We start from the raw sequence: 23,641 nt of genomic DNA, 5'->3' as shown, positions 1-23,641 counted from the left end.
GCATCTACACTACCATTAGTCACTTGAGACTGTTTTCCTTCAGATTTGTCAAAACTAATTCAGGTTTACTGATATTAGTGACAAATACAGCATTTATGTCGACCAGAAGAGGACAAGGTTATATAAACTATATATATATATAAACTAGCTTAGCCAGACAAATTAAATCGTTAATCCATTCCTAAACAAAAGATCACTATTAGCGTAAGGTTAACCAGAACTTCTTAGCTAATCTCTGACCTAATTTTGACCTCTCTTGTTAATTGCAGAAATGTTTTCAGTTAATAAACTGATGAGCAGTGTTTACACACCAATTCAATAGTTTCCTTATTTGCTGTTCATAACTTAAAGACAAAATGTCTTTATCTGGTCAAAGACTAATTAGTACCCAATTTGATCCATGTTGTTATCTTGAGTGGAATGGACAGTGAAGACAAATATAAAGCATTTTCATCAGTTTCATGACAGAGAAATACATAAACAAGAAGAAAGGAACATCAAAACCTTTATTTCATCTCTTTTTTTCTCTAGATCATAAAACATTAATTCACAAAGCTTGTAAAAAATACCCAATCCTTCTGTTTGTAGCAATTCACATTAGAAAGAAATACATTTTGTATCACAGTTAAAAGAGAAGAACTAAAGAACCCACATAAATCTAATGGATCTGTAAACATGTTAGTAGGTTGTATCTAAAAATAAACATTTATCATTGCATCATACTTCTGAATGTGCTGTTTACACTGGGTTTATTTAATCCCTTAACTGTCATAACAATTGTATGTAAGGGTATGGATATGATATATCTTGTTATCTTGCTGGTCCTATGCATAAAATGCCCCCTTCATCCCTTTCTGAAGAAAAACTGGTTTTGCTAAAAAAAAAAAAAAAAAATACTGAATTATAATTCCAAAATGATTTCTCCACATCTTTTTTTATTTCTATTTTTTTAAATCAGAAGTGTTCAGGTAAATATACATATATATATATGAGCTTAATTTAAACAGCTATGACTAAGATAAAAACTGAACCTGACTGCATTGTAAAATGTTACATACAATTACAAAAAGGAATTCTAATAATGGAAGAAATAAAAATCTCAAAGTCAAAAGAACTATACAAATAGCATGCCTTATGCTCAGGAGACCTAAATAACATAAGGAATTACAGTTTGAAAACCTATTGTAATTATATATTGAAATTAAAATAGCAGAAATTCAATATACTTCTAAACAGTGAAGCCTCAGCATTCGATTACATTGACATTCTTCTTATTTTCATACTCATAAAAGCTTCTTCAAAGTAAATTTATCCAGTATTATTGAGGATCATACTATTCACCCAAGAGATAATATAACTCTAAATTATGCTCAGAATTTTCTCCTTTTCTATAGGAAATGAGAATGATCTTCTATCATCTGAACAAAGGCATCTGGCCTACTGCAAAATGAAAGTTAATCCACTGCTGTTTGTCATACTGGTAGACAAACTCTTGACTATGAAGGGCCTAGAAGTTGTTTTATTACAGTATGGGAATCTGTCTGGATTAAATCCAGATTAATATTCATTTGCTAGCTGCAAATAAATCCCACTATACTGTAGGTACAGTTTACCTATATTTTTACATTATTCACCAAGAGCTCCATTCTTCTGAGTTTGCGCTTATTCTTTGGCATTGGCTTGTCGTACAAGCCATTCTTGAGAAGATGCTCCTTGCTGTGATGGATCTGGGCACCATGCTGAAGCTGGAAAGAGCATAAAGCTTGAAGTGGACGGAGTATAGTCTGCAGAAAGATGGAAGGGTGGGGCAAAGGAGACAAAAAAAGAAGACTTAGTAAGCCACCTTGGAGACATCATTTATCTGAGGTTTTGTATTCAAGAACTACTTTAAAATGCTTATAAAATATGACATAGACAGAACCTTTGGAGCCACAGAGGACACAGCTGAATAAGAGACATGTCAAATCCACATACCGTCATTCCTTACTTCTTCCTCAGACACAGTCAGTGCCGTCTTCAGTACCAGCTACATTACTCTAAGCTATGGTTTTAGCCTGATGTTAGAAGTAGACTACAATCATTAGGGTGACTCAGCCAACAGACAGTAATAAAATAAGTAACTAACTAAACTGTTTGTGGTTGCAGAACAACAGAATATCTTGAAGCAGGGTTTTAGAAAGAGGGGAGGGTCTCATGATCAAGGTAGTTGGACTGCTATCCTGGAGACTGGATTGCATTCCTGCCTCTGCCCAGTGAAATTATGTAGGACTAACGAAGCCACTTATTTAACTCAAGTGGTTACTAACTGTGGGTTCTTCATTTTCTGGTTGCCTGGCTCAGTATCATGTGGCCATATGTGCAGATGTGTAAAAATCATAAATGTAAGTGCAGTCAGCAGGAGCTGAGTTTCTACCATGTAAAATGTGACTATTTTGAGCACATAAAAAAATCAAGTGACTTACTTTTGGCACCAAATTAGGCACTCATCTTTAACTACCATTGCTCTGGACTTCAATTTGCCATCTTATATGTTATAGCACTCGCTTAAGTCACAGAGATTATAAAAAAGTTCACTAATGTTTATAAAGCTCTGGGCTACTGGAAAACTCATAGAAGCACCTTTGAGAAACTGCTAATCTTGTCTGCGACAAGTAGGGTGGGCCGAATTCTGCGTGGCTGAGATAAAACAATACAAGACCATGAACACTAAGGAAATATCCACCCTTGGTCTGTAAAAAACAGGAATCCTAATGAAGGAAAAATATGTCAACATTGTCCCAGCACACTACAGGAAAAAAGAAATATGCAAAACCCACTTTAATTTCAGTATTCCTCATTTTTCCTTGGGTTTAACTTCTGCAGCCATGCATTTTGTCCTAGCTTGATTCTAAAGGCAACTGACTGAAAGTTGAGGTGACTCTTTAGTGTCACAGAGGTTGACACGAATATGGTCATACACATGGTGTATTCTACGCCATGTCAATTGTGCAAACAACTTTTGACCTGTGAACCATTTTCAGTAAACAGAGGTCAGGTATCAAAATATTCATTATCTGATGAAGAGGGATATAAACACCTCAGGGTGGACTCTAGAACGTAGCGAAAACACAACTGAGCTTTAAATCTCCTTTCATGGCTTCTTCTGTACTACATTTTGGGCACATAATCAGATTACAGTATCTATGTTTGGGATTTACTTTTAGGTCTATTTCAAACGGCTTATTAAATGATATTACTAATATCAACAACAAAAGATTATAAAAAGGACGTAATCTCTTTCATCACAGACTAGAGGGATCACAACTTGCAAGGAAAAGGATAATGTCTAATTAGTATTCTTTGACCTGGGATAAACTTAAACTCAAGCACTGTTAAGTCCCAAATTCCTTGAATGACACCTAAGAGTTGTGAGCTGACTGGCAGGAAGACATAAGCCAGGGTGTTGCATTCCATGGTTACAGAAGTGCTGGAGGTCAGTGGGACAGGCTTACAAAAGCACTTTATCTCCAAGCTAGCTGTGAGAGGGTATTCAAATCATCTCTACAGTCTAGCTTTTGCAGAGGAAAACTTACTATTTTCCATGCAATAAAATACTTAATTATCTGTCTCAAACCAAAATATTTTTTTTCTTTTTCAACAAATTCTATCCAAAGTTATTTTTTAAATTCTCAATAGTTTCCAAATTTTAAGAGCTTCCAATAAATAGAATATTAGAAAAACATAAAATCCAATAATTTTTCAAGAAATACCTCCCCCTCATGCCCCCCCCAAAAAATTAGAAAGTTAGAAAAACACAGGAAAAGATAACTACAACAGTGCCTCTATGCATCACATGCATCTACAGTATACACAATAGTACTTCTATTTAGGACTAAATCCTCAGCTTTGTCAGAACAGCATATATGTGGTGCCTTATAAATCAACTTTTAAAAATATGTAATGTATGGATGAAGAGCACCTAAGTCACCCTTCTCAATAAATTTCAAATTACAGGAAGAAGTGTGCAAGAAATTAGTATAGAATGAGAGAATGTAATAGAGAGAAAGAACAAACAAAAAGGAGAAAAATAAGAGGGAAGAAGGGAGACTGAGTAACAAGTACAAGAAAAATGGAACTCAAATCTTGAGAAAAATAAAACTGAAGACTGCACTGCAAAAAGGGAATTTTGATACAAAGTAACCTCACGGCAGCACAGTGAAAATTCGTAAATGTTGAAGTGCCAGGGAAAGCAGTAGACAAAGTAAGAAAAGAAAAAGGGGAGGAAAAAAAATAGGAATCATAGAATATCCCGAGTTGGAAGGGACCCATAAGGATCATCAAGTCCAACTCCTGGCACCGCACAGGTCTACCCAAAAGTTTAGACCACGTGGCTAAGTGCACAGGCCAATCGCTTCTTAAATTCAGACAGGCTTGGTGCAGTGACTACTTCACTGGGGAGCCTGTTCCAGTGTGCAACTACCCTCTCGGTGAAGAAACTCTTCCTGATGTCCAGCCTAAACTTCCCCTGCCTCAGCTTAATACTGTTCCCGTGGGTCCTATCACTGGTGATTACGGAGAATAGGTCACCTGCCTTTCCACTCCCCCTCGCAAGGAAGTTGTAGACTGCGATGAGGTCCCTCCTCAGCCTCCTCTTCTCCAGGCTGAACAGGCCCAGTGACCTCAGCCGCTCCTCATATGTCTTCCCCTCTAGGCCCTTCACCATCTTCGTCGCCCTCCTCTGGACACTCTCCAACAGTGTGATGTCATTTTTGTACTGCAGTGCCCAGAACTGCACACAGTACTCGAGGTGAGGCTGCACCAGCGCAGAGTAGAGCAGGACAATCACTTCCCTTGACCGACTAGCAATGCAGTGCTTGATGCATCCCAGGGTACGGTTGGCCCTCCTGGCTGCCAGGGCACACTGCTGGCTCATATTCAACTTGCTATCAACCACAACCCCCAGATCCCTCTCTGCGGGGCTGCTCTCCAGCGCTTCGTCACCCAGTCTGTACATATAGCCAGGGTTGCCCCGTCCCAGGTGCAGGACCCAGCACTTGCTTTTGTTAAACTTCATGTGGTTGGTGATCACCCAGCTCTCCAATCTGTCCAGATCTCTCTGCAAGGCCTTTCCACCCTCAGCCAAGTCCACAACTCCTCCAAGTTTGGTGTCGTTGGCAAATTTGCTCAAAACGCCTTCTAGTCCTACAACTAATCATTTATAAAAACATTGAAGAGGACTGGCCCTAAAATGGAGCCTTGAGGGACCCCACTAGTGACCATCCACCAGCCAGATGTGGCCCCATTTACCACAACCCTTTGAGCCCTGCCCGTCAGCCAACTGCTCACCCATCGTATGATGTTTTTTGTTAAGTTGTATGCTGGACATTTTGTCCAGTAAGATCCTATGGGAAACTGTGTCAAAAGCTTTGCTGAAGTCCAAAAAGATCACATCAGCTGGTTTCCCTTGATCGACTAGATGGGTGATCTTATCATAAAAGGAAATCAAATTTGTTAGGCAGGACCTACCCCTCATGAACCCATGTTGGCTGGGACCAATGACTGCATTGTCCCCCAGGTGCGCCTCAATAACTTCAAGGATCATCCTCTCCATATTTTTACCAGGCAGTGATGTGAGACTGACAGGCCTGTAATTGCTAGGGTCTTCCTTCTTACCCTTCTTGAAAATTGGCACAACATTTGCCAGCTTCCAGTCCACTGGGACCTCTCCAGATTCCCAAAATCATTCAAAAATAATTGAGAGAGGTCCCGCGATGACGTAAACCAGCTCTTTAAGCATGCTGGGATGAATCCCATTCAGACCCATGGACTTGTATGGATCCAGGTGGAGCAGCAAATCCCGCACACGTTCAGGGTCGGTTGGGAGTTTGCCATTCCCACCGTCATGGTCCTCCAGCTCAGGGCACCCTGGGTCCCGAAGCCCATCATCAGTGTTGAAGACAGAGGCGAAGAAGGCATTAAACGTCTCTGCTTTGCCTAAGTCATTGTCTATGAGGAGACCTTCCCCATCAAGTAGTGGACCTATGTTTTCTTTGGTTCTCCTTTTTCTGTTGACATATCTAAAAAAAACTTTTTTATTGTCTCCCACAGACATGGCCAGCTTCAACTCTAGTTGGGCTTTGGCCACACAAATTTTCTCCCTACAAACACGATCAGCATCCCTGTATTCCTTCCTTGTCGCCTGACCCTCCTTCTAGCAGCCGTACACTTTCTTTTTTCGCCTAAGCTCCAGTAGAAGATCCCTGGTATGGAATTGAGGATATGAGTTATTTTCAGTAACATACTACTCCAAATACAAAATGGAGCATTACCAAAGGCAAAAGTGATCTGTAAGATAAATTCTGCATTCATCCAAGATGTATATTCCAGCACCAAATACATTCAGGAGATGATCTGACACTAGTTGGTACTTTTAACATCATCAAGGCAAGATTTTTATCCCTGAATTTTTCCAGAAAAGACAACTTTTTTTTTTTTTTTTGTGGCAAAAGAACAATTTAATTCTATTATGGGATAGAACAAAAAATTCTGCGCCACCATTTAAAAACTCAAGTATTTAAAATTATGTACGTACCTCCTGTATATTCTTATTTTTTTCCATAATAGTAAGAGCAACAGCTGCACATTCAAGTGTAGAGAGACAGGTGTTTGTTGGCTGCGTACGAATTACATATTGACTTGAAATGTTGGTTTTTAACTGCACCTGAAAAATAGCAAACTCTACGAAAATAATCTCGTCGATATAGCAAACAAGATACTTCTTCCCAATATTAAGCAAAACAAAGCCCCTTCTCCTCTGTGGTTAATTGCCTTCTAACTTTTCTGATGCTTTTTCTCCCAGTAAGCAACAATATGCTACTGCTATGTATAATGCTACGTAACCTATGAGTCACCATCAGAGACAAGAACTGCACATTTGTTACTGTACAAACATCTAAAGAAAATACAATTGTTTGCTAGAGAAAGACTCAGAGAAATAGAGGTTGTACAGTATAAGTAAGTTGTTACTCTTCTGTGCTTTTCACCAGAAAAATCCCTCAAAACAAAGAAATTTTTGCATCCAATTTCAGTTCCCATAGACATCCTATAACAAAAATAAAACTATTTAGACATGCTTGTTTTATTGCACAATCTAAACACGCACAAGCCTAGACAGTAACCTATACACACACATCATAGTATATAATGACTCTGAACAGTCATTGACATTATTTCCACTGGTTAAAAGTTGTCATGTTCCAAATGAAAGACTTTTAGAGACTACATTTATTCATATAATTTTTTAGGTAACTTATTAGAACTCTTTGCTTACCTAAATTGTGTTTGAAATGGATTTATTTGCTCTGCCTCAAGTAATAACCGCCTTATAAGTTAAAGGTTTTTCAGAAGAAGAAATGTAATTCAACCAGTACATCGTCTGTTTTATCAGCACAAAAGCTTTTATTGCATTTCTACACAGCTGTTTAAACATCACAGAATTTACATAATTAGACTTTGTGAGAAAATTCAGATACTATTCTATGAAAATATAAAGAAATAAGTTTAAAATATAATTTACCATACAAGTTAATGTTTTATCAGCATTATCACCGTTCTTAATAAAACATCAGTTTATTTTGAAATATATATATAGTATGATGCAACAAACCCTATGGGATTATTATAAACATGCAAGTCAATTCATTTCCTTTTTGAATTTCATCCTAAAAACTATCTTTATTTTTCCGTCTTCTCTGGAAAATGAGTGACTGTCACTATATTGTGATATTTGCCTCCATCGTGCTTGCCAGACGTTTTTCAGCATTTCTCACTTTATTCAGCCTTTACCCTCTTCACTTTTCCCATTTTTGTTTTTATTTTAGTCATTTTCCATTATCTCTGTCACATGCAATTACCCATTCTTAAAAGTTCAAGACACCTCGTATATAAAAGGGAACATCTGAGCTGCTGAACAACCTTGAATGAATTACATCAAATTTTAACTGACCTCAATGTAATGGGAGAAAAAAAAAAAAAAAAGAGAGAGAGAGAGAGAAAGAAAAAAATAAAAAAGAACAAAGCCATTCCGGAAAGGCCAAACAAGTTAGCTATAAAAGCTTAATATACTCAAATACAGGAAAATAGAAAAATGTATCTCAGAGACAAAAGGTCCTAACTTGTTTATCAGAGGAAACTGTTTTGGTTTTATTTTTTAAATTCTGGTCTTCTTACCGGATGTGTTTGAAGGACAAAAATGTGGATGTTTCTGAATGTTGTAAAAGTTTCTAGCAAGGACTGTTTAGGTAGCTTGGAGAGATCATTTTCAGAGATACATACTAGTATTTATCAACTACTTCCTTCAATTTGTTGCAGTATTGAAAAATCAAACGGGGATAAACATTTAGAAGAGAACAGGTAGAAAATGTAGAATTTGCACCTCAGTGTGAAAAATGAAAAGCAAAAGCAAATGAAAATTTGGCAAATTAATATCTTCATTTGTCCTTCAAGGTTTGCTTTGTGTTTACATTCCCCTTCTGGGACCATGTAAGGATCTCCATCATGACGTATTAGGAAATCTAGTTTATTGCAATTACACGCAGCTCTGTACTGAGGAGAGCTTTTAGTCCCTTCTCAGAACTTCCTAGACTGGTATTAAAAACAGGGTAAATCCAAACAACACCCTTCTGCTCCAGGATGTAGCCTGAGCAGCAGACCAAATGCCTACCCTTATTTTCCTCAACACCACACAACCAAAATCTTCACAGAGTATTTCTACAGAGACTGAGAGAAACCACCTCATCAACTAACTGAAGGTGCATTGGCTTCCCCCTCTTTAGGCGTTATCAACAATGCCTAAAGGCTTTTTTTTTTTCGCTTTGTAGGAGCTGCCTGGGAAAAGTTCTATCTGGTAGTTTCTATACTTTATTGCATATTGCTTATGTTGAAATACTTTTAAGATCATCAGTATTCCAGAGAGAAAATGATTATTTATGATTGCAAAACAACTTTTATGGAAGAAATGCAGCCTGCACTCTACCTTACACTGTGGAGTCCAAAAGTCTATAAGAACAGATTTCAAACAGCTGACATTGTACAAAAGGCAAATTCGTATTTCTAATAGCAACCAGATTCTTTGTTCTTTTTTGGGGGGAGAATGAGAAGATGGAAACTATTGGTCCTAATCCATTTTCTTGAAAAATGACAAATTCACAGGGGTGAGATGAAAATACCACAGACAGACAGCACAGTGGTGGAGACTGGAGGAAGAATGTATTGCCAGGACAACTCCCTCCTAAAGTTCATCTCTTCGGCTTCTTTCAACAAACATGCATTTTACCTTCTCTTAACTCCAAAGAGGCATGATATCTAACTAAGAGATCCTTAGTCACAGAAACATCATCTGAAATACACTAGGGTAGCCTTATTGTTCATCTCAAATTGGATGCATTAACTGAATGACTGTCTATCTCAAAGTAGGTACACTCACTGAATGAATAAAACACACAAAGGAGGTTTATTCTTTACCAACTTTGAGAATAAACTGAATGGTAAGACAAAGCCAAAACAACACAGGCATCAAAATGAATGAATCAATACATATTTCATATGGGAAGAATATTTTCTCGAAGAAAAGATGCCTAAATACACAAAACATTTTCTCTTCTTGTATGTGGTTGGGGACGAGGACGATGTTACCACTTTCAGCCGAAAAGTCTAAAACTTCCCTTGCCTTTTGTGGAGTTTAATTAATAGCACCCAATGCCACTTCAGGAAGGGTATTGTAACAGTCTCATCAAAAATTCTCCACTATCTAGACAGATTAATCCTTTGTCTGTTACCCATGTATCTCAAATGAGCAAGATAACTTCTAAGTTAAAGAAATGCACCTTCAAAGTTAATGTAAACAAAATTGGATTATCTGACTCCAGCGTTACACATCAAAATCTCACAATGAGTGTAAATAAACACCTTTACACCATTTCAAAAAAGAATCGTGGTATTTTATAACCATTTCCCTATAAAATCTTGAAGATATATTGGTACAATAATTAATTTCTTTTAGCTAGTCAAAGTAATTTGCAAACTATATCTATACTTTGGAATATTTTCAGTTACTAACAACACACAGCAACATCAGGTTGAAGAAACAGCAGCCCATTTAACACCACTCACCAAAATAAATAGCATAAGACAGAAAATGGAGACTAACTAAATCAATTCAAACTAGAGAGGGGAATTTAGATAAGCTGAATGCAATTACTCACTGGAGTTTAGCCAAAACATTGAAATTAGGGTATCTATGCTTTTTGTAAGTCCAAGAGAGTTTGGGGACTTAATTTTCAAGCCATCAGAAGCATAAAGCAACACATACAATAGAGTTTTCTATGTGTAACTTAAGACCTAGGCCTTCCAGAAACCCACGTCAGAAATTCTTACACACTGTTACACTAATTTAATAAACACAGGCTTCTCTGCCAACATACTCTTAGCAAATGCTAGAGCCTTTGAGCATTTACAGAGTATTTGAACTCTGTAGTAGAAACAGTGGTCCTTCAGAATTTCTGAGGGCTGCGTTTTTCTTCCCTCTTTGGAGATGTCCCAGGCAAAAAACACCCCTCTGATCCAGTTTGGCTGTTGAGAACTGATGGAAGCGAAAATGTTGCCTTGATATGGTCAAGACAGCTGTTTGAAATTTTCAAAAATGAAGTCAGTTAAGTCAGGCAATTGATTTCTGCTCTTATTTTAAAAATTAGGACTGGAGATCTTGCAGGAAGTTTTAACTCAGTTCTCTCCTTAATGTCAATTTCCTTATCTTTTCCCCTTTTCTATGCCAGTTTCTTCATCATTATTGTTACTAGATTTAGTCTCCAAAGAGAATACAGCATTATGCATAAACATGTTGGGAAAACAGCACATCCCAAAGAACAAAGATAAGCTACAAAGTTAGTACACCCATCTCCCAGACACACACTTTCAGCAGTTTTTGGTTTTCTCTGTCATTTTCAGCAATTAGACTATAGGCATGTCAAAGCAAGAAGAAGAACATGCTGCTGTGGCTTCAAGGAAAATCCTGGCACTTATTTTGAAGTCCCTCCTCCCTTACTTGTGTTAACAGAAATTCTAAAATCTGGATTTCTGTTTGGGAATTAATTCGCTTAACTTTAAAAGAAGGATGCAAGCAAGTACCATCAGTCATCCTGTTTTACATAGGCACTGTTTACTATTCATACGTGCTGCTATTTTAATAACTACCTTCCAGGAAAAAAATGAAGTGGGAAAAAAAAGGAAAACAACAACAACAACAACAACATTTTCTTTTAAAAGGAACTCCAAAATCACAGAAAAAGAGAGACTACAAACACATCCCACCATCTTGCCCATCAGTCTAGAAACTAGGAAAAAAAAAATTAAGGGTACTGAAGAGGAAAAGCATTGTTTGTGTGCTACTTCACAGACAACTTCTAACAGAAAAGGGAGTCAGGCATGGGGAAGATCATCTTTCACACAGTATCTAGTTGGTACAAGTACCTTCTACCTGCAAGCCAACACAAAATATTGTAGGTATTAAAGCACAGAAAACTCAAACAGTTAAATAAAGTTACCTTCGTGACAGAGAAAATATCCTGAGCAAAGTTAGCCTCAGCAGGCCACTAAAATTTAGATCAGGAATATAAATAAATAATTTTGTTCAAAATCTTGGCTTTAATTTAAAGTGACATCTTAAGAGCACTGTTTCCAAGTACTGCAGGGAATAACTGCCATGAAACTGTCACAAATGGATAGCCTGAAAAAGTAAATGGATGTCACAAAAACCTCTGCCCACTCTGCATGTCTTTTCATTGAATATTTAGACATATCTATGACGTTCCTGTGTATGTTCCGTGTAAACCACTGAAACAAATCACAGATTGCATTGTGACTTCCAGGTAAACTTTAGGAAAAGCGATTTGTTCAATTTCTATGAAATGACAAGATATTTTCCACATTTTCCTGGACAATATCCAATGACCCCCCAAAACCACTCTTCTTGGGTAACTTTCCTCTCAGGCAATTTATAACTTTAGGTTACACTTTATTACTACAACAAGCCTTGGGATATCTCACTGCTGCTGTGACAGGTAAACACGTAATATCGTCTCTTTCGTAGAGAAGCAGAACTGCTTCTGCTGAACAGAACAATATGGCTGCAAAACTTTCTGTCAACCCATTCTCCTTTCTTCCTGTGCTCAAGAACCCAAATGCAGAATTGCAATTCTCATTCAGTCTTTCACAGGTCAAAAACAGAAACCTTCTTACACCCTTATAAAAAGTACCTGAATTTCTTTCCAAGGTCATTAAATATGTGGCTAACATATGAAAATGCATTATATTTCTAGGCACTTTCAAGAATGCTTTTACTTTGCTTCTGCAACCCAAACAATTTAAGAATCAAAATGTTAGTCCGGTGGGGCACTGTACACAAAAGATAAATGGTCAAAAAAAAAATCACTAGAGCTACTCATTGAGTGACCTAATGCTCATCATCTGAATATAATCCTACAAGATGTCTCTTTGTTCCTTGACTATGTCCAATGACACCTCTTTTAAAACCAGCATCTCTGGATTTCATTATATCTCTTTCCTGTTACTGTACACAGAAGTCTGAAAGAAAATAAATGTGCTGTAATTTGATATTAATCAAAATATTTGAGAATCTTATATGTACATTCTCAAAAAAAATGTTTTTCAGTGTTTTGCAATATTCTGACCTTTCTTTTTAAATATCTTTTTGATGGAGATAATTAAGATTGTACAGAATATTTCTTTACTGTGTGCCTTGCTTTCACTTTTATATTTGACTGGCAGAAATTAAACTGCAAAAGGAACGTGCTCTTCACAGACAGAGATTCTTACACTGCATAACTACAGAAAATTTTGAATGAAAAAAAAAAAAGAAATGTGGCAAAAAAAAAAAAAAGCACAAGTGTACTCATTGTCTTTCTCCACACCATCCCTGCAAAATTGAAGGTTTTTAGAGTGCTCCTGTAACACTTCAGGCAAATTTGTTCAATAGGAAGTCTTTCCTGAGCAGGTCTTTCCAAGACATGGGCAAGGAAGCAATGAATTCACAAAGAAAAGACTGCCTTTAAAAAGAAATCAGAATAAATCCAAAGCTCTTATGACCTTAAAAGATAACATCACATATTCCACATTTTTAAAAAATAAGGTAAATCACAGAATCACAGAACACACATTCATTCAGGCTGGAAAAGACCTATAAAATCATCTAATCCAACCTTTAACCTAGTACTGACAAGTCCACCACTAAGCCATGCCACTAAGTTCTACATCTACATATTTCTTGAAGACCTCCAGGAATTGTGATGAACAGAATAAAAAAAAAAGTTGTAAACAAACAAACAGATGGCATAATTTATCTGCAAAAGACAAGTTTCCCATGTAGCATGATTTCTACTTTGTAGAAAAGTTTGTGTAAAGACTGTAGCATTTGATACTTGAACAAAAAAGTTCCATTCATTAAATAGTTAAAATACCTTCTATATACTTTTAAAAGTTAAAAAATAGCAACCAAAATAGATATCTCTTTTTAAAATATATCTGTAATTTAATCCATATATCCATATTTATCATCTTTACATAGTATTCTGTATGAATTCTGTAAAATTCAATTTTTAAAACATAATTTTCTTGAATAAAAAAAGGTAATTCAAAATATTTAGTACCACATATGCAGATTGCTTTGAGAAAGTCCAACAACTACCAACAAATTCCTTACCCTGAATAATTCTCTCTTTAATTCACTACAAAATCAAAGAGCTACATAAAAATACACAAGACCTGCTACTGGCCTCCTTAACATCTCATTTGCTTTATAAAACTATTTACAACAGGTCCTTCTGGCCTATCCAATCATTTCTGAAGTGCTCTTTACCTGTCATTAGAGTTTTCATAACAACTCAAATTTTGAGCAAATTCTCAGAGGAGCCAGGAGAATCCAACAGTTTAGTACTTGTCACATATTGGAAAAATCAAATAAAATTGCTTCCTCTTTAGATTCTCAAATAAGGTAGTCGAGACACCTGCAAATTTTAGTAGTTTAGAAGTACCAGCAAAATAAACAATGTTTTTTAAAGCTGTTTCAAGAGCTGCTTATGCCCATCTGCATATTTTGAGGCCTTACCATTGCATACAATATGGAAAGGGTAAAATCACAGAATCCTCAAGTTTCAAACAATTTCCCAAAATGTCTGTCATCACTTGCACCATGCGTGGAAAATGTACAGTAAGAACTAAGTGTCCACACCAAAAAAAAAAAAAAGAAAAAAAAAAAATATGCTTACCTGAAGGATTCCTTTTTCATAGAAGCAGACAAGATGTTCTGGCCTACTTTCTAAAAATGACATGTAAGCAGGAGGTATGTAAAAAAGAAAGTATTCTCTTTAATATCACTGTTCTGCACAAAGTTTCTAACTTATTACAAGAGGAACAGGAACTACCAAATTACTTAAAAATTTTAATGGGTGGAAGTTATCTAGAATAGCACTTTCTAAGATATCAGAACCACAGGCTGCTAACAGTGACAGGTAAGTGTCAGCCTCCGTCTGTACACATGAATCCTGCTCAGAAAGACAAGACATTGGTCTAGATGTCATGAAATGCTCACTAAACCATAGTGACAATTTAGGCAAGTCACCTTTTTTTTTCTGAGCTCCAAGTTCTCTAGCTGTAGCCAATGTTGTAAAGCACTTAGAAGGCAGATGGAGAATCTGGAGACAAATGGGAAACAGTAAGTGCTGCTCTGAAATGAGAAAAGAAAGAGTATTTTCCGTCTTCATTTGTGTATGTGTGCGATTTTTTAAGAAGCTATGGGAGAGGCAAGGAGAAAAAAGCAACCTAATTATGCCATTCTTTCTTACATATGGGGATAAAAGAAATCAGGGTTCCCTTCACTATTTTCGCTGTGATTCTTTAATGAATATTTACAAGCGTGAATATTTTACAAACATTTAAAAAATCATAAAGAAGCCCTTATTCTTAAAGAAAGCAAAATAGTATGGTCTTCAGTTAACATACATAACTGAAATAAAATTCTAGCGCAGACAGGCTAAAGCTCTAATCCAAAGGATCAAATTCTTGTAAGAGAATGTATCATTAGGTTAACCCAAATGGCTAACATAAAATTAACATCTAACATAGTGAAATTGTAATGAAAGGAAAAGTCTCACAGCTAAGACAAAACAGAGGATAGGACTGACCTAGTGATATTTAGACGAAATTCTGTCTACAGATAATTGAAGTACCATCTGGCCTTGGTCTCAGCTTCTGAAACTGTATGTTTTTACCTATACCTAAGGAATGATATAATTTAATAGTGACATTATGTTATGTAAAAGTAATTATATTTAAATGTGAGTTTTACGGGGCATGCTTGGCACTTCATAAAATGCCTATGCATTCTTAGTTCATTTCCATTCATTGTGGTTTTGTATTTAGGGAAAGGAAAGATCCAGAAGTTATTTTTGGTAATATCTCTCTTGCTTTGCTTACGTTTCAAAAACGAATGTCAGGCAACAGATCAATATTTTATGCAGCACTATTCTTTTAATAATTAATACAACAGGAAAGTGCTGCAAGTAAATTCAGTCAGTGAGCAGAGTACAGATCTAGAGAATGGGGTCGTGAAATGTAGAAAGCAAATTTAATTACGCGTATTGTCACAGCCATTTAACTTTAATTACCTGCAAATATCAGAAAATTGAAAAGGGAAATTAAATACCTCAGTGTCATAACGTAGCATCAACACAATGACTTTGTTCTTTGGAACCTACTAATTACTTTTGCTTTCTCTGGTTTCTTTTTACTTATAATGTGTTAAATAGTAGTAAGACCTTCGTTTTAAGGAAGAAAAAGCAGTGGAAGGAGCTCCTGAGAACTTTGGTGGGGACAGAAGGGAGCAAGAAAGATTAAAAGAAAAAAAAATCTTTCAATTAATTAGATAGTTTTCTTTTTGAAAGCAAGCTCAATCAAAATGAAAAGTATTTCTAGCTTACTTTTTACAAAGTGTTCATGTACCACAAGAACTTCAGTATGTGCACAATCATACAAAACTGGCAACTGCTTCAGAATTTTTCTAGCAGCAATACTATTCAGTTCTATAGATATGAAATAGAAGCAAAGGTTTAACAGTAATTATGAAAGTGCAAAGAAATAATTTAAAAGCAAAGTTTCTACCCACAACTCAAGAACGAAAATAGCATAGCCTACAGACATCTGACAAATTAACTGAGATCTTTCAGTCACAAAGGAAATGTCACTGTATTGAGGCAATAAATGCATACTTATGAACAGAAAAATGTCAAAGTGGACAAATGTAATTCAAATTAACCTAAATGTCAGAAGGACAGACTCCTGGTGATTGCTCAGCATCATATCACTACATGAATGAAAAGAAACTTGACCCAAGGTAATTCTCAGTTCTCACCCACTGATGTCAGTCTCTCAAACGTCAGTTTCAGCCAGTCCTAGCATAAAACACATTGTTCTTTAGAGTCCAAAAATATCTCTTGAATGTTTCAGTTGAAATGAGATAGCAGCTAAAACCTAAACACACTCAAACATTTCAGAATATATAGCATATTTTAACTATTTTTTCTTTATCATTGAAGTCATCATTCAGTAGGAAGATGCAATCTGCTTATTTAATGAAAACAAGTTTTCTTGCAACTTCAAAAATTAAACATTTCAAAAACACCAACATAAATCAGAAACAAAAATGTATTATCCAAGTTTCCAGATACAAGTGACTGTCTTCTATGAGATTATTAGTAAAATCACACAGATTTAAGCAAAAATGTTTATAGAACAAGTCAGTGGAAACAAGGTATTTTCTCCCATTAGTAGCAGGATGCAAGACTGAATGCATAACCCTCTGTATAAATGGATATACAGAAATACAGAGCATCAGAGCTACAAATACACAGACTCCACACAAATATTACACCTTCCCTCCCCCCTAAAAGCACATTTACAGGTAAAAGAACCAAACCCGACTAAAACCAAAACCAAACCACCAAGGAGTCAGCACTCATGAACCTGTTGTTGACTGGCCTCCATTGCCTTGGGTTCTGATCAGCCTCCTGCCCACCTGCACCCCTTATTTACCACCTTAACCCTTTTCATTGCATAATTAAACTGGGCATAGACCATTTTCTTAGGTTCTATGGCAAAATTTATTATTCAATCTCTTTCTCATGCAAACTGAAAATGGCGACAAACCAAAACAGAGATAGGAAAACAGAAAGATAAAGGACACGAACAGACTGTAATAAAATGTATTTACTACCTGGCATTGTTTTTCAATTGGTTCTCATACATTCACTTGCCAAGTCCCATAGCTGTTGAGGATGAAAGAGCTTTTTTTTTTTTTTTTCTCTGTATGTCCTGAGCAAACTGAATAGGTCACTTTATAAAAATAATCTAGAAAGTGAACATCAGAAAAGGAATAAACTAAGGTGCAGACAGATGACGATAATGATTCTTGCTGTCTTTCACTCTAATTCTGTATGTCTTCTGTATGCATGTGAATGGATTTTCTTACACTTAAATTTTTACATTACACATAATCCTCTCTCAAGGTGTTCAGACAATTGCCTATACATCTTAATCTGTATTACACCCATGTCTGTGAGCACTAACTGTATTAGGAGGTAGTTGATAACCTCCTCTGGGAGGGGTTTATCTACATGGCAGATTACATTTCAGAACAGCTGCTAGCCCAGGCACAGAAATTCTCCTGCTCTTTGGACATTCTTTCAGTAACAGACTGCTACCCCTTATTTAATCCTCTAGGCTTGAAAACAGGAGATCCACAAATAAAACTTTATTATCTAAACATAACAACAGACCAGACTACTAACAACACTGCATGTTAAAAAGTGCATCAATACATCTACTCACACATCTGTAGCCATTACAGTTCATCTATCAACTCTTTCAACGCTTTACCCATCATTACTGGAAAGTAACAGAATGAAGTTCAACTTCTGCTCAACTGCATATGCTGCCAATTTTGCATTGATAATTAGAGCATTGCTGCAACTTGAAGGGCTGTCTAAAGTCCCTGACAACTACATTTCTATGTCTTACACCTGTTGACACTTTTGCTTTTTCTTCTACCTGCCATACACTCTACATTAAACACGATAGCTTTTTATCATTTTCTGTATATCATTTATCTCTCCTTTCTTTCCTATAGGCTTCTCCAAGCAAGCAAGTCCAGTGGCAACTATCTCAACACCAGAGCTGAAAAAGATGGATACCTAGAAGAATTATTGTATTTTATTTTATTTTTTTGTTTGTTTGTTTGAAATTAGTAACTGTTTTGCGTCAGCTTGTTTGAACAAAGATCCCTCACCTTGCTTTCCCACTATTAGTGCAGCGCCACCCTTTCTTACTGCTGACGCAGCACAACAGTGAGTGAGGTTCTGCCAATCATCTGAGCATCATTTCTCTGACTTACAGAAGAGAACGTTCTTCAGAAGAGTCCCTACAATGAGAGCACTTCAAGCAAGCTGTTTGGTAAGACATACTCTCAGGCTCTCTGAAGTATTTGTGAGCCCATGCTCACTCAGCAGAGGCAGCACAGAAATGGTGAAGTTCATCTAGTAAGTGCTGTTCACACATGCATGAAGTTTTGATGTGAGTAACAGGGTAAATTGCCAATACATTCTTACAGCAGATGTTTATGTGACTGGCTTTGGTGAAAGATCAAAACTCTAGAAACTTAAGTAGCAGTTTGTGTTCATAACTGTCCAAGCACATTACAAGATGGTTAGCAAATATGTGGAAGAAACAGAAATGCACAAGTGCTTCATAAATACTTCATCACACTGTTTTCCGAATTGTAAAACACATTTTGGGCCATGTTTCTCAAAAGCTAAGAAAAAGAAAGAGTTCCTCCAGCCCCATACATTGTTAAAATTCTCTTTCGTTGACTGCAGTTCAAGGTTCACTCCTTCAAACTTTTAGGGCCTCTTTAGAATGCAACACACCGACTGTAAAGTGGCAGCAATGGCTTTAACTAACCAGTTTACGAGGTCAAAGATCATAACTTTCTGTCATTAGTAACACCTTTGGCAAAACTTTCCTTTCTATTAAAGAAGATGAAGTATTTTGAAGATTTTTTTTTGAGTACTAGGGTAGTTTAGATTATCAGTAAGCATTCTTAACAAGCTGACCATATTGTTTGGAACTGAAGCACATTTAGTGGACTGTGCCTATCCTGTGCATGAAGTAAGAATTTTGCACAAAGGCCAAGCAGAAGGGATTAAATAAACTCAGCAGGAATTATACTTTTATACAGGCAGTGCCAAGTATGAATATTTGTGTGATACCTTGAAACTTTTGGGCTTACTGCCCCAAACAAGTTCCTAAACAAACTTCCCTGAAGTCCCTGAACCATCATTTGCCTGTAAATGTGGAGCTTCTTGAAAGTTTTAAGAGTTTTAAGACTACACATTTGCAAAGTACCTTTTATTACAGGATTCCTAAGACCTCGTATAAATATGAGTAACTGGCAGGAAAAAAACAATAATTAAAAAAGAAAGCATATGGTAGCATTTACCTCACCTACCAGTAGGTCACCGTCTTTTCTAGTTCATTATACAGTTCATTTCAAGACCATAAAGTTGTGTAACAATGAACACTTAATTCAGTTGGAAAATGAGGGAAACTGAGTTTTAGAAAATGTTTAATTACAGTGGAAGAATTTGGCTAGGATGCTTGAGCTAACAGCCCATCGCTCCTTGAAAGACATCATAAAAACCTTGCTTTGTTGTTGTTTAAATGAGCGGAAAGTGCTTCAGCAAAACAGCATCTTCAGCAACAGGGGCTCCCTAAACTCATCTTCTTTGGACCTAAAAACCTGGCCCTCTTTGAGAGAAACCTGCTGTCTGTTTTGTGCAGCCAACACTGATGACTTAGAACACCCTATTTCAAAGTGAAAACCTCATGCTCCACAGCTTGCCACCTATTACACTTGTCTTCTCACAGCCATTACTGCCCTGGATGCCTGGAGCAGTGTCATGAAGTCAGGAAGACACCTTCCCATTTCTCTTATGGAAAAGAAGAATACCCTTGCATGCTCCCTGCACATTTCTAAGTCCATCTGGGAGTCCCTAGACGGTGAGTCACAGCACAGAGATTCAGACCTAGAACCTGTGCATTTGCCAATGTCAACTGGACATTGATTGTCAGGGTTTTCGTAGCTGGAGGGCAGACCTTGGTGGGAGTAGGTGTACCTGTGCCAGATACAGCTGGTTGCAGACACTTCCACAATAGCCAGGTCTTCCTTCAAGCCCATCCCATGGTGGCCTGGACCAGCACTAGAGGCAGACCAGGACCACTGAGCAGAACTGAGGAGTCCAACCGACAGACTTTGCTGGTGTAATACGGGCAGCTAGTGAGTGCTCAGTGCAAACTGGAATCAGCAGCAAGCAGTGCTGGAGCTCTGTGGGAACCTGTGCTCAGAGCTGCCTGGGCTGCGGAGGTGGGAGCTGTCAGAGAGCAGGAACAGGACACCCTGACATGAAAACAGAGGAGCCTAATAGTAAATTAACAGTAGTAAATATTAATTAATTAGTAAGTAATAATTAATTAGTAAGTATTAATAGTAAATTAACTGAGCCCATACAGACTAATCCAGTTACATCAGTCTGCTGGGGCATGATCACTCAACAGTTCTTCTCTCAGAGCGAAATTACAGGAATGAGGGAGGTCCACAGCTATTGCCCCAGAGAGAGGCCTCTGTAATGGCTATGGAGATGCTGGGAAACCAGAGCTGGTGGGATACCACTGACGGTGCCAGAAAGCAGAGTCCTGGGGCTTTTGACATTTATAAATGCTGTCCTCTGTAGGAAAACAAGCATTTGGGGTCAGCTGATGGAGGGATATGTGGAGCAATGGATCGATCCTGCTGTTCCCACAAAGGAGGGAACCCCATTCAAACACCCTCGAGGGTCACAGTGTGGAAACTGTGTTTGATGAATATTCAAGTAGCTATAATGTTTTGAATGCAGGTTTTGTAAATAAAAGGGGTGTTGTTGAAATGTTAAATACTGTATCATGGTCCACATTAACAAGGGGTGGAGATCAGAATGCATACAGTCAATAAAACCACTGTGATGCTTTCGGGTTTTGGAGTTCTACAGGAGCAAGGAGGGGAGCTTCACTGGATGCATTGCACACTGCTACCATGTACATTCCCACTGCCTGTACGGAGAGTAGAACTGATAGCACATCTATTTAAGCTTTGATGATGCTTAAAAAGCTGTGCCATACACAGCTGTTCCAGCTGGATCTGCAGGGGACCTACCATTGTGCCCATCAGCCAACCATGCAGCATCTGTGAACAAAGCAAAGGATGTTGTAGCACAATAACATGTTTAACAAAGGGTAGTAAAAGGAGGGGAAAAAAGGACAAAAAGGAACAGAGTAGGAGGAGAGAGGAGACAGAAAAAAAAAGACCACGCTGAAGCTGAATGAAGAGAGGGGACTGCTATCAGTCTCTTGCATCCTGGCTTGTATAAGAAGCAGTGTGGCCAGCAGGTCTAGGGAAGTGATTGTCCCCCCGTACTTGGCTCTGGTGAGGCCGCACCTTGAGTACCGTGTTCAGTTTTGGGCCCCTCGCTACAAGAAGGACATCGAGGTGCTCGAGAGAGTCCAGAGAAGGGCAATGAAGCTGGTGAGGGGTCTGGAGAACAAGTCTTATGAGGAGCAGCTGAGGGAGCTGGGATTGTTCAGCCTGGAGAAGAGGAGGCTCAGGGGCGACCTTATCGCTCTCTATAGGTACCTTAAAGGAGGCTGTAGCGAGGTAGCGGTTGGTCTATTCTCCCATGTGCCTGGTGACAGGACGAGGGGGAATGGGCTAAAGGTGCGCCAGGGGAGGTTTAGGTTGGATATTAGGAAGAACTTCTTTACTGAAAGGGTTGTTAGGCATTGGAATGGGCTGCCCAGGGAAGTGGTTGAGTCACCAAGAGAGACCAGAGTCTCTCTGAGTCACCAGAGACATTTAGATGTTGAACTTAGTGATATGGTTTAGTGGAGGACTTGTTAGTGTTAGGTCAGAGGTTGGACTAGGTGATCTTGGAGGTCTCTTCCAACCTAGACGATTCTGTGATTCTGTGATTCTGTGATTCAGTGCAGCAGTCGCCATGCACTGACCCCAGCACTGCCCAGCTCCTCTCTGAAGGGGACGAGTGGAGTGTGCAGTGCGGGGACTGGAGAACAAGCAGGGGGGACTTCCCTGAGTCTTTGTTTGACTTTTTGTAATAGTAGAATCAATAATCAGAAGTTTGTTAACTGAAAATTAACTAAATTGATTGAAATTACTTCCCAGTCAGTAGCCTTGGTTTTGCCCAAAACAAACCCAGTAAAAAAAAAAAAAAAAAAAAAAAGACATAATATCAACATGTTGAAATTCCGGGACTACAGAAAAAGAGGAAAATCAGGCCTAGGGAAATTAGGTAATTAGGTCTGTGGAAACGATACATGACCCTGGTGTAGCAACACATTGTTCAAACCTGGAAAACTAAGTAATCCTACAAATAGTGTAAGTTTGTGTGCACTCAGTCACAGTGAAACAGCAAAGCAGGCTTCTGCTTCCGGCAGCTGTGGCTTTCTCAAAACTTTCTTTAAAGACATTAGCTAATACCATGGCTCCAGCTCACTTTTAATGGCTATTTTAAAGGAGATTTGTCTCCCCTCCTTAATTTAGCAATGGAATGAACCACCAAAAGAACAAGAGCAATTCTGCAGGGTCTGTATGTAGATCATCAAGCATTTCACAATTTCCCTTTGCATTAGAAAGTATGACTACATAGCATTTCCCATAGTATTTGTAAGAACCACTGCCTCCCACCTAATCAGAAAATTATCAGAACTCCTTAGTTCTAATAATTTTGCAAAAGATGAAGCATGCATGGCTCTACGGTTACTACAACCTGTGATGGGTGATTCCCCTTCAGCCTTGTAAGAAAATCCAATGGTCTGGATTTTACCAGTTATTTAGATAGCATAATTAAATAATGACAATATGAAGGAACTTCTATTTAGATATAAAATAGTTATCTAAAAATAAATCCATGTCAATCCATCTGTAGTTAACATGTACATGATTCAAAGGAAGTATCCTTTATCCTGGGCTGCATCAAAAGAAACGTGGCCAGCAGGGCAAGGAAGGCTCTCCCTCTGCTCTGCTCTTGTGAGCGGAGTCTGCTCTGGAGTGCTGTGTTCAGCTCTGTGACCCCATCACCAGGACATGGAAATATCAGAATGAGTCCAGAGGAGGGCCACAAAGATGATCAGAGGGCTGATCATCTTAATTTTACTTTTAAAAATAAATCACATCTAGTTGTCCCCTTGATTCATAACTAATCCTGCAAAACCACTCTTCCAAAATGGCTGTGAAGTGCCTTTTATCAATACCAGCAACTTACATGACAAATTCCAAAACAATACAACATAATAGTTTTCTGTAAAAGATTTTGATCTTGTGAACGTTTATGTGGTGAGGCCAAAAAGAAGATTTGCATAACTTTCTCATACCAAGTAACACATAAGACCACTGGAAAGATAAAACAAAAAGAAAGCCCAATTAAGAAAAAAT

At 37.7% G+C, this 23,641-nt stretch overlaps 1 protein-coding gene across 5 annotated transcripts in view; it reads right to left on the bottom strand.

Moving 5' to 3' along the window:
* Positions 1-491: 491 nt before the first annotated feature.
* Positions 492-23,641, bottom strand: part of DTWD2 (DTW domain containing 2) — a 94,860-nt gene continuing 71,710 nt past the window's right edge. For 2 of the 5 annotated variants that reach the window (XM_040541482.1, XM_040541485.1), the window contains 5 exons: positions 14,672-14,744; positions 14,319-14,368; positions 6,572-6,700; positions 1,635-1,784; positions 492-874 (listed from right to left, as the gene is read on the bottom strand). In XM_040541482.1, the coding sequence (XP_040397416.1) occupies positions 845-874; positions 1,635-1,784; positions 6,572-6,700; positions 14,319-14,368; positions 14,672-14,744 (432 nt within the window). In that variant the 3' untranslated portion in view covers positions 492-844. Of the gene's footprint in view, positions 1,785-6,571; positions 6,701-14,318; positions 14,369-14,671; positions 14,745-23,641 lie in introns of all 5 variants that reach the window. The other 3 variants (XR_005815358.1, XM_040541484.1, XM_040541483.1) reach the window with 3 other exon arrangements.

Source organism: Cygnus olor, chromosome Z, assembly GCF_009769625.2.
Source record: "Cygnus olor isolate bCygOlo1 chromosome Z, bCygOlo1.pri.v2, whole genome shotgun sequence".
Taxonomy (NCBI): domain Eukaryota; kingdom Metazoa; phylum Chordata; class Aves; order Anseriformes; family Anatidae; genus Cygnus; species Cygnus olor.
This window is presented reverse-complemented; position numbering and strand designations above follow the sequence as displayed.